Source organism: Sminthopsis crassicaudata, chromosome 2 (genome assembly GCF_048593235.1).
Source record: "Sminthopsis crassicaudata isolate SCR6 chromosome 2, ASM4859323v1, whole genome shotgun sequence".
Taxonomy (NCBI): Eukaryota; Metazoa; Chordata; class Mammalia; order Dasyuromorphia; family Dasyuridae; genus Sminthopsis; species Sminthopsis crassicaudata.
Genome location: NC_133618.1, coordinates 486175117 through 486185889, shown reverse-complemented (window position 1 = coordinate 486185889; position 10773 = coordinate 486175117). Strand labels below are relative to the sequence as shown.

The following is a 10773-nucleotide window of genomic DNA, read 5'->3' as shown; positions in this document are numbered from 1 at the left end:
TGTTTGTTTTTTGTGCTGAAAATCACAAAGACAGAAGTCATCTATAGAGCTTGATTTCACCATCAGCTGGCTTCCCCTCTACCCCAAAGCTGATTCTTGATGTTTCCATTACAAAGGATTTTGTAGAAAGTGGTGAAGGTGGTGTTTTCTTTTTTTGTTGTTGCAAATTATAGGCAGCTGGTTGTCCTGTTCATATTACTACTACTATGGATAACTTTACTTCTGTATCATTTACCAAAATAAAAATTAATTCACCCTTCACCCAACACATCCCAAGGATGCCCATACTCAGAGAACAGGGGTTCGTATCCCTCTCTCACGCACATATAAGTCCCACAGCCAGTTAGTTGATAAGAAGGACAACTTCCCTTAGGATAGCTATCTCATGGGAGCTAAACACTAGTTATGGAATAATGGACAAACTCCCCTGTGGCATAGAGAAAATTCTATTGCCACAATCCTTTTATTGAATACAGTGAAGTACATATGGACAAAATATCTTTTTTTTTCCAAGCTTAGAAAATTGTGAAAAGATATCAGACCAAAAAGAAAGAAAGAAAAAAGGAAAAAGGAGGGTTTTCTTTTTCTAAAATTGGGATTGTTCCGTAGTGTTTTTCCCCGCTTCCTCAGGGCATTTCTCCTGGGGGGGGGGGGGAGTGGGAGAAGTGTCACACATAATACTTTCAGGGAAGTATTTTGCATTTGAGGTCCAAACAATTTAAAGGTAAAACATGCACAACAGTAGAAAGCTAGAAAGTTTGTGTTTTAACGAAAATATCCCCGGTGGTACCAGGTTTGTTTGTTTATTTGTTTTAAGCCTGGGTTTTGATGCAGCTTGAACCGCAGAAAAGTAGCTTACTCTCCGAAAAAGAGAAGGCAATTCGTTTTCAGGGTAGCTCAGGACAGGGACGCCAAGGGTTCACAGCTGCCTCATAAAGTGGGACTGGGCTTATATTTCTCAAGCCCGGGTGTGGTCTCCGAGAAGCCTCCCCTAGCTCCGCAGAATTGCTTTCTCTGGGCTCCAATTCCGTTTGCTGTAGAAACAGACGCCAGGCGACCCCTTCTTCCAGCACCCAGAGCGTATGGCTTAGCAAGAAGGCAAAGGAGCCTCTCCAAAACCAGAAGTAGAGAGTGGGCGAGGTCGACTTTTTCGATGACTAGGACTCCAAACGATTGAAATGGTGAGGGCGGGAGGGGGCGGGGGGAGGGGAGGGGAAGGGAAGAGGGGGCCAACAGAGGAAAATCAGTATTAACAAGGCTTGAATCTAGGTTCTTTATAGCTCAGTACCGACTCCTAGCAGCGCTGTGGGACTGGGGACACCAATCCAACTCACTTGATACACTTTTGTGCACTCTTTCTCCACTAGCCCAAACTCAGAGAAAAATGAATGTACCCGATTGCCACCGAGTATTTCAGAGGCCTCTGAAAGATGCCAGCATTAGACTAGGTATATCGTAGTTGAGACTAGGTATATCATAGTCGTGAACATTCTCATTCTCTCTCTCTCTCTCTCTCTCTCTCTCTCTCTCTCTCTCTCTCTCTCTCTCTCTCTCTCTCTCTCTCTCTCTCTCTCTCTCTCTCTCCACACACACACACCTCCCCATTCCTCCCCCCTCCCCTTTCCCTGTCCCTCTTACTTTCCTTTTTTTCTCTCCTAAATTTCCCTTCTCACACACACTTATTCTCTTCTTACTTTCTCCTTTGTAGTTTGCAATTCATTATTAGTTTTTGCGTGGGGGAAAAACAACTGTAGTTACAGAAAGGTAAAAGGTGTTTTGTTTTGTAATCATATTCCAATATTTAGTTCTGATTTTACAAACTTCATTCTTTCTTTTTTTGCATCTCTGGAGAATCATGTAGCTGGGCCTTAGTCATATGAGTTCCGAATGTGCCTCTTTCTTGGACTGAAGTTGTTTCCACTCCTTAACTCCGTAGGCAGCTCTGGTGAGAAAGCAAATAAACGAATCCATCCAAAACCCGGGTATTTACATCTGCATATACACAATTACCCTTTCCAATTCCCGCGCGCGCGTGCACACACACACACACACACACACACACACACACACACACTTCTAGTCTTCTCTATCTCACTGGCCTTCGGGAAAACGAGGAAAAGGGAGGAGGGTAACTGGGAATTTGATTTCCAGGTTTCTTTAGCTAATGGTTGATGAGAATCAATTCTGCATATCCGGATGCTTTTCTTGTCGCCTCTCGCTCCAAAGCTCACACATTGCCTGCTTTTCAGCGTTATTTACTTTGTATTTGAAATTTTGAAAAAAGCATTCTCAGTACTTGCTCCAAACCTAGTGAACGCGGGAACGGGATGGGAGGGTGGAGGTGGAGTGCAATGATGTGGGCTCACAGAACTAGTGGTACAGTTGTCTCAGTCGAGAAATGAAGGGGTTGAGGGGAAGGCAGCTGAAGAACTCTGAGGCGTCATCCGAGTACCAGAGACCCTGCTGATTTAGGCACCGGAGGCCTCCCTCCTAGGTAAAATTTGGGAAGCTAAATCGGGCCCCTGCAGCCTTCAAAAAGAGGACTGCGGCTCGGTTTCAGGTCACTTTGCTGGGGATGGCAATGTGAAAAAGAGACAAGACTTAAGGCCTTGCTCTGAGAGTCTCCTAAGGGAAACAAATCGGAAAATGGGGAAAGGGAGAAAAAAGGGAGGGTCTCTGAGGTCCTTGACCAGAACGCAGGACTGGGAGAGGGGAGGGAAAAAGAGATGCTAGCTCTAAACTTTCTCCACGCGGCTTCCTTTGACAATTGCAGCTGCGGCCTCCTGACTGTTTTTCTTGTTCCAGCTGTCTCTGTATGCGCCCATCTGGACTGGGGCCTCTAAAGGGCCCACAAATTTGGGAAAGCCTGAGGGAAAATCTAGAGCAAAGGTGTAGGAGGGGGGCAGGGAGGGGACGACTCGAAAGTAGGAGTATTAAAAAAAACAAAAACAAAAAACAAAAAACCCCAACTTTTATACACCTTCTTATACACTCCGTAAAAGCAGACGAACCAGATGGTAGAGGAGTTTAAGTTGAGTGGGTGCCCCCGAAGAACAGAAAATGGGTGACAAGTAGGGCCTCTGTTTGCTTGCTCTACGATCACATCCACATACAGGGAATAATTCCTTATACCCTTAGCTACTGGCACCCTGACCCGGCCTGATTCTCTTCACAATCTCCCCTCAGCTCCAAATACCTCCTCTCTGTGTTCATCTCCTAAAGCCGGACATCGATTCCCCAGCCCAGCTGCTTCTCACCCGGGGGCGGATTTTCACAGCCGAGAAATATAGATCGCTGATCCCTGGGGCGGGAAAACAGGGGAAACAGTCAGGGACCAGGCGTTGGAGATGCTAACTCTGTCTCATTCTCTCCTTCCCCCAATGTCCCTCCTCCCTCCCCCAAATAAATCAGCCTTCACTGAGCCACTAAGGTTTGTTCGACATTTCAGGCACATAATTTCTCTCTCTCTCTCTCTCTCTCTCTCTCTCTCTCTCTCTCTCTCTCTCTCTCTCTCTCTCTCTCTCTCTCTCTCTCACACACACACACACACACACACACACACACACACACACACACACACACACACACACACACACACACTCGCGGCTACCCTGACATCTCGCCATTCGGGCTTGTAAACACTACGAACTTCGGCAGAAGACAATGGCACTTAATTGATGTATTGCTATCAACAACAATAAAGACCGATTCTTCTCTTTCCCTCCAGACATCATCCCTCCCCCTCCTCCCTATTCCCCTCTCCACCTATATTTCCCCTTCAGTCTCTTCAAAGCCAAAGAGGGAAAAACAAACAAACAAACAAACTATACTTTAGCCATTAGCCTTGGATTCTAAAAGTACCTTTTGTCTCAAAACTGTAGAGTATGGAAAGGAACGAAAAAGTTATTAAACTTTTTATTGTCCGTTATTTTTTTTCCACGACACTATTTCAACATTAAAAATTTAAGTAACTACTTTTGCGTTTTCTTTTCTTTTTTTTCTTTGCGGAACGGGATGCGAGAATGTGAGAAAAGCTTGGATTTTCATACACACACATACCCACACCACACACACACACACACACACACACACACACACACACACACACACACGACATATTCGCGGATGCAACTATTCCGGAAAGACAGATCTTGAGCGTACAGTGAACAACGTACAGTGTACAAACGAGAGAAACTGTGCAAAATAACTACTCTCCTCCCAGAGGGTTGCCGATGTAGTTTAGGTCTCCAGAGAAGGTTCTTCCGAGGGGTTGATTATAGAAGTGTGAAAAACGAGTATGTCTGTATGCATGCACAAGTATTTGCGGTTCTTTAAGAATGAATGCACTAACGTTTACGCGCATCCTAGTGTCAGTGCGTCTCTGTGAGGATTGGGGTGTAAATACTGGTGAGTACATTTTCTTGCGTCTATGATCCGCACACAAATTGGTGCCTGGAAAAGAGAGTGGCTGACACACCAGGCACAAAGTAGATCCATCTTTAGTGAGGGGATCTCTTTAAATATTCAGTGGAAAATAATGGCATCTGAAGCGGCACCTATAGAAACATTATTATCTTCATTCTTCAACATCATTCCCACTGATAGATTCGTTTGTCTTTTAATCAAAATTTACTGAACGCAACAGGACCTGGGAAGGCAGAGATGAAGAGAGACAGAACAGACACAGGAGAGAAAGGCAGAGAGACAGACAGAGACAGAGACACAGGGACAGTCAGAGACAGAGACAGGAAAAATCGCTGAGGAAAAAAAAAATGATGCTGATAAAGAAATAGAGATAGAAAAGATAAACAGAGAGAAATAACTACGAAGATTAAGATACAGAAAAGCAGTTAGTTATAGAGCTTGAGGGTGGGGGGAAGATGTGGGAAGGAGACAGACTGTCTTTAGAAAAAGCTACTCCTTTGGGGAACTTCCAGTAGTAGAAGCTAAACGCGAGCCTAGGTAGGCTCCCTTTTCCTTGTTCCTGTTTCTAAGATGAACCGGCAGTTTAACTTTGTTCCTAGTAGGATCTGCAAAATCCGGAGCTATACTTCCGAACTTGGGAGTCCTTTATACTTCCACTGAAGTTTTCTAAGGTCATTTGAAATGGAAATGTCTATATCCCTTCGATTTACTCCGGCATCCTACAATCCCCGGCCTTTCCTTCATTCTACAAAGAAGTTTGTTATTCCTCTTGACTAGGAGAGCTGAACTACTCTGACCCCAGAATAAATGATGCGAGAGGAAGCGAAAGAAACAGAGAAGGCAGTCCAGGTTCCCAAGGGAAGGGACAGAAGTTCTGCCAGAACCTTGGGTCCTATGACAGCCTCCTCCTTGAATCACGGAGCGGATTAGAGAGTGCAAGGCAAGACCAAGGACTGGGGGAAACAAAAAGGGTTAGTTATCTCCTGGACTGAGAGCTTTTGCATCGGACCTTAAAGTTTCGCAGTAGTGTTCTGCAGCCGAGAGAGAAAGGAATGCTAGTCAAAGGGACAGGAGGACACAGACGCACAGAGCACCTTCCCGGTTACACACGCACGCGCGCGCGCACACACACGGGCGCGTGCACGAACACACATGCACACTTAACACTAATTTTCAAACTCTACCTAGAAGGACAGAGACACAGCCAGGGCCAGTTCCAGTGGCCACAAGGTCCCCCAATCCCCTGTAAGTCTCACAGCGCCCCCCTCAGCCAACAGTCGCACAGAGGACGGAGGCCTGGAAAGGTGCGAGTTGTTTGGATCCAGGGCCTCGGTCACCGGCCATGGGCCTAGGATATTCATTCCTGAACCCTAGGTTTTAGGCTGGTGCCAGAGCTTCATCCAGTCCCGAATTCTATATAGGATAGGAAAGGGGGAGAAGACGGGACGAACAGCGCTAGAGAAAAGGGTGTAGGATCTTCGGTACCCGCTCCCTGGCCCTTGAGCCTCCCGGCTCAGCCTGACCGGAGAAAAACTCCCTTCCGTGACCAGTCCCCTTTCTCTACCCGGGGCTCCTCGCTTTCCCCTCCGCCTTCGCCGTCTCCTCCTCCTCCACCGCCAAGTGACGCTCCCACCAATCAACCCCGGGTGGCGCGGGGTTGGGAGGGGGGTGGCAAAAGGGGGAAACACTTGCAGGGACGGGGCGGGACCGGGCCTCCCCCTTAACCCACCGGCACCGGGGCCAGTTCTTCCGAAAATTAAAACTTCGCTCTAATTGTCCTGGGAATGAGTAAGGTAGAGACAGGGAGCAAGCGAGTGGGAGGGGGGAGGGGAAGCAGCAAAGGAAAAACAAAACAAAAAATCCTTCCCAAACCTTTCCTGGATCCTCTTCTCCGCACCCCCGGAGCCCTGGATACTGGGAATGTTGAGTTCTGGGAGAGGAGCTGGCGAGTTGGGAGGGAGGGAGCGGAGCAGGGAGGGAGAGAGAACCGTGGCGGACACAAGCAGGAGGCAAAATTACGCTGGACTATTTTGTTATGTTTTTCCCCCCAGTGTGGGTGTGTGGGTGTGTGGGTGGGGGCGATACTTTTCCGCCAGTGTTTTCTGATTGAATTTGTTGAGAGGAGAAATGTATAACCAGATCCGGATAAGGGGGCTAACGGCTTACTCAGGTCAGTTGCTTCCCAAGCAGGGATCTCGCATTTCCCCTCGCCTCGTCCCCCTTGTCATCCCACCCTTCGCAACTGCCCTCCTCTCATCCCTTAGACCTGGGCAGCCCAGCCTGGTCAGGGGAATCGGCAGCTGCTGGAGCCTGGGAAGCGCGGTCCAAGTTGGGAAGTTTGCAATCCTCTCTGTCTCCGTCCCACTTTGCTTCCTCCCCCACCTCCTCTTCTCCACCCCTCCCTAACAGTATTTTAATTTCGGGGAGGGCTTGCTCTTTTGGGTCGGCCCAGCCTGAAGCAGGGAGATGGGGAAAGGGGGGGGGCGGTGGGGGCGGTGGGATGGGGGGGGCGCGAGAACGCGAACGGGGACGGGGACTAGGGGAAACTCGCATTCCTACAGAAGGCAGGCCAACAGCGCCTGCCGGAGTCCCAGCCGGTTGCTAAGAGGGTTAACACAGTCTCCGGCTCCGCTTTGGGGAGAGACAACCCCGCGGCCGGCTTATTGGGCAGGAGCTGCAGAGAGACAGGGGTCTACAGCAAATCACGAGCTAATTGATTAAGGCGAGCGGGTTTGAATAGCGCTGGCCCGTTGCCAATCGCCTTTCAAAGAGCCCCTCTATGATTAATCGCAATGCATTATTGATAATCATAATTATAGCAGGACACATGCGCGCTGCGCGGAGGGCCGGGGAGTCGGGGAGGGGGGCGGGCAGGCGGGAGGGGGGAGCCACCGCTGCCGCTCGATTTCCGTAATTTTGAGAAGATTTTTTTTTAGTAATTTTTTATTCTGCCCCAGCCGATGTTTGAGCCAGCATGTCGCGGAGAAAGCAAGCGAAGCCTCAACATTTCCAATCCGACCCCGTTCTGGCCTCGCTCCCCCAGCGAGATGGTGAGTCCCCTAGCCCGCGCAGCGCACACACACACACTCACACTCGTACTTCCACACACTCCACACAACCCCACGCGCTCCGCACCAACTTCCCCGCCGCGCTGCCACCTCCAGACTCCTGGTTTCCCCTTCATCTTGGAGATTTTATTTTAAATTTATATATGCATATCTCTCTCTCTCTCTCTCTCTCTCTCTCTCTCTCTCTCTCTCTCTCTCTCTCTCTCTCTCTCTCTCTCTCTCTCATCTTTTTAAAAACCAAACCCAGACATATTCACTTATTCACTTAGTTGTAATACAGCTTCTAGAGTTGTTGGTATCATCCAATATTTTGTGGGGAGGGCAGAAAGCCTATTTTTCATTCTTTTTTTCCCTTTCTTTTTCCGGGGAGAGGACACTCGAGTCGTGGGGGAGGGGAAGAGTGGAGGAAAGGAAAAGGGAGAAACTATATAGTGTGTCTCAAGAGGAGTCGGGATTAGGGAAAGGACGCGAGCATCGAGACTCGATGTCCGGGTTAGGGACTGGTCCTCTCTGCTTTCCCTAAGGCTTGTGATTGTTGCCTTTTCCAGCCTCGCCGCTTTCCTCATACAAACTCTACCGCCACCCATTTCGGTGGACCGCAAACCTTTCGGCTCCGTCGTTCCAATCTTTTCGTCGCCCCAGTCCTGGTTCGGGAAAGGAAGTTTACTTCGCCGTACGGAGCTTGGCTCCGAGTTGGGGGGGGGGGAGTGAGGGGGGAGCAGCGGCGGGAGATGCGCCTCTCCTCTCCATCTTCCCTGCCCCCAGCCCCATCCCCAAACGCACAAAACCCACACCTCCCTCAAGCCGGCTGCCCGGGGTGTTGGAGATAGTGACGGATCGAAGGATAGGGACTCATTTGGGGTCCCGGGACTGGGGAAGGTGAGAACTAATACCAGGTCTGATTGCCGCTGGAGAACCGGGGCGCGATCAGCCTTTTGCTTGAGGTCAATGGGGCTAACTAGAGGTAAGGGCAGGGGCTTAGTTAATTCGCTTCCCACCCTTCATCTGCCCCAGCATCTTTTGTATTGCTGGAGGTGAGGTAAGCCGAGGAGTGAGTTCGCTCTTTGGGCTCTTCGGCTGGGAAAGGTTATCGGGTTGAGAAGAGACTGTAGAAGCTGAGAGAAGGAGTATTTTAAACATCCCCACCCCATTTTCTCTCTTCCCACTGCAAATAGAAAGTCACTTCGTGCTGAATTAGGAGGAAGTACTGCAAAGTTTGTGTGCTAGGGGAGCAGGGACGAAAATTGGAGTGGGGAGATAGGTGGGAACCAGAGCAGAAAAATCTACCTTCGGCTCCCCCCTCATAGTACAACTTCTGCGCGTTCTTAGGACCTAGGCCCTGTTGGAAGGAGATCGGGGGATCTCCTTGGGATCAGCTGGGGCCACCCGGGACATCCCGGTTTCGGACTGATCAGGCCGTCATTGGGACAAGGCACGATCCGAAGCCATCCCAGCTGGAGTGCAGGATTCTCTGCCCCTTCCCTCCCTACACCCAAAATTGCCAGACAGTCGATGGGGATGGAGGAGTTGGGAAGAAGAGACGAAGGAGGGAACTTAGGGACCGCTCTGGAGGAAGACCTGGGGCCTCTGTGAGTTCAGCCCTGCATCATTTCCTTCCCATTCTTGTTAATATCCCAAATCCCGCGACCCAGAAGAAGTAGGCCTGGCCCCTGCGGTCTTTTGGTCCGGGGTCTGCGTGCCCCTCGGGGCCTAACTTATCCCCTAGCTGCACCTCTGCTCCCGAGAGACTACCAAGACGCACAAGGATGACGAGAAGACTGCCCTACATCAGGGAGCCCCCTTCCCAAATCCCTCACCTTCATTAAGGCTTAAACTTGAAATTTGGGTTTAGGGAAGGAGGTGAAGAAGAGGGATCGGAAGATTGAACTTCCAAAGAAAAGCCCTCTGGCAGTAGGTCTCAGAGCCTCGAGTTCGGGTGCCCCAGACATTCGGAACAGGTCTTGGGAGTCTGCGTTTGCATAGAGTGCAATATCTATTTTGTAAATTTATATATTTTTAAAATTTTCCATTCAACCTAAACTACCTAGCACCGGCAATCAAGTAAGAAAAGGGAAATCGAAAATACTCCAGAACTTAATCTCCTTCAACCTGTAAATACTTGGGCAATTAACTAATGAACTTGCAGGAAGTAAAAGTTTTTATTTTTTGGTTTTGTTTTGTTTTCCTACTTTCCCATTATGGTTCTGTAGCTGTCCTCCACAAAGCTTTTGGTGGCTGTTCATTTCTTTTTTTGAGTGTGCTGTTACTTTTAAAAGGCTTTTGATTTTTTATTTTATTTTATTTTTAGGTTTTCAATTGCAGGGTTATGGCAAACATCATTTGCTAGATGGAAACTTTTTTCTTTTCTCCTGCCTCTACTCTGAAATCCTGCATTTTCAATAGTTAATATTTCTCATAAAGGGTAGCATAAAAGTAATTCACTACCTCATTTTCTTAAGTTTATTTGAGCGGCAAGGTAAGTTAATTAAGTAAATAAGTAAGAGTCAGGGGTTTTTGTTGCCTTTTTTTTTTTTTTTTTTTTTAAGTGCTAGCAGTTAACTATTAGAAATAAGGTAGGAAACCTCAGACCCCCTCCTTCCCCCTAGTAGTAATGGTTCTAAGTTATGGCTTTTTTTTACATGCTTAACAATAAGTTTTGTCAAAGTTGCCTGAAGGGTAGATTTTGTAATAGTGTTACAAGATTTAGTATGTTGTAATAATATTAGTATACAACTAATCCCACAAAGCACCAGCCTTAGAAGAGTGCTTTTTCACTTTACCACACATCGGCTGAGTATATTTGTGAGAAAGATGGAATTTAGTGTTCATTATAGACCTAAGAATTACCATATATGTATGTGTAGTGTAGACATATGTATTTATCTTTTAATCCATCATTTCTACAGCATCAAACATCTTTCCATATTCTCCAATCATACTTAAGCCGAGTTTTTTGTTTTAAAAATAATTTCTCCAATAAGACATTTAAAACATCAGGAGGGAAATCAGCATTTCAACAAGGAGATGTTCCTTAAGTCTAGAGGCAGGTTTAAATTATAGCATTATGAAATAATTTAGAGATTATAGCTATACTTTATCTTTATAAAAAGTTATACATACTCTTCACAACTTGATCTATCACTTTATATTTGTGTATTTTTCCTCAAAATATGACCCAGGAAATTGTTTTCCCCTCCTCCTGATCTAGGAAACTTCTTTAGAAGTGTGGGCAGTTTTCAAGTCAGTTTTGAAGACTAAAAGCTCATATGTATGCTTGATT

General features: G+C 47.4%; 1 protein-coding gene and 1 long non-coding RNA gene across 2 annotated transcripts in view; one reads left to right on the top strand and one right to left on the bottom strand.

The window, feature by feature from the left end:
- Positions 1-761: 761 nt before the first annotated feature.
- Positions 762-6904, bottom strand: LOC141557558 (uncharacterized). Its single transcript, XR_012486826.1, has 3 exons — positions 6298-6904; positions 3197-3301; positions 762-1942 (listed from the first exon to the last, which is right to left on the bottom strand). It is a non-coding gene; the product is annotated as an uncharacterized LOC141557558 (long non-coding RNA).
- Positions 6905-7300: 396 nt separating this feature from the next.
- The window catches only part of SALL1 (spalt like transcription factor 1), a 15400-nt gene continuing 11927 nt past the window's right edge, over positions 7301-10773 (top strand). The window contains 1 exon segment of the mRNA XM_074293374.1: positions 7301-7475. Coding sequence (XP_074149475.1) covers positions 7400-7475 — 76 coding nt within the window. The 5' untranslated portion in view covers positions 7301-7399.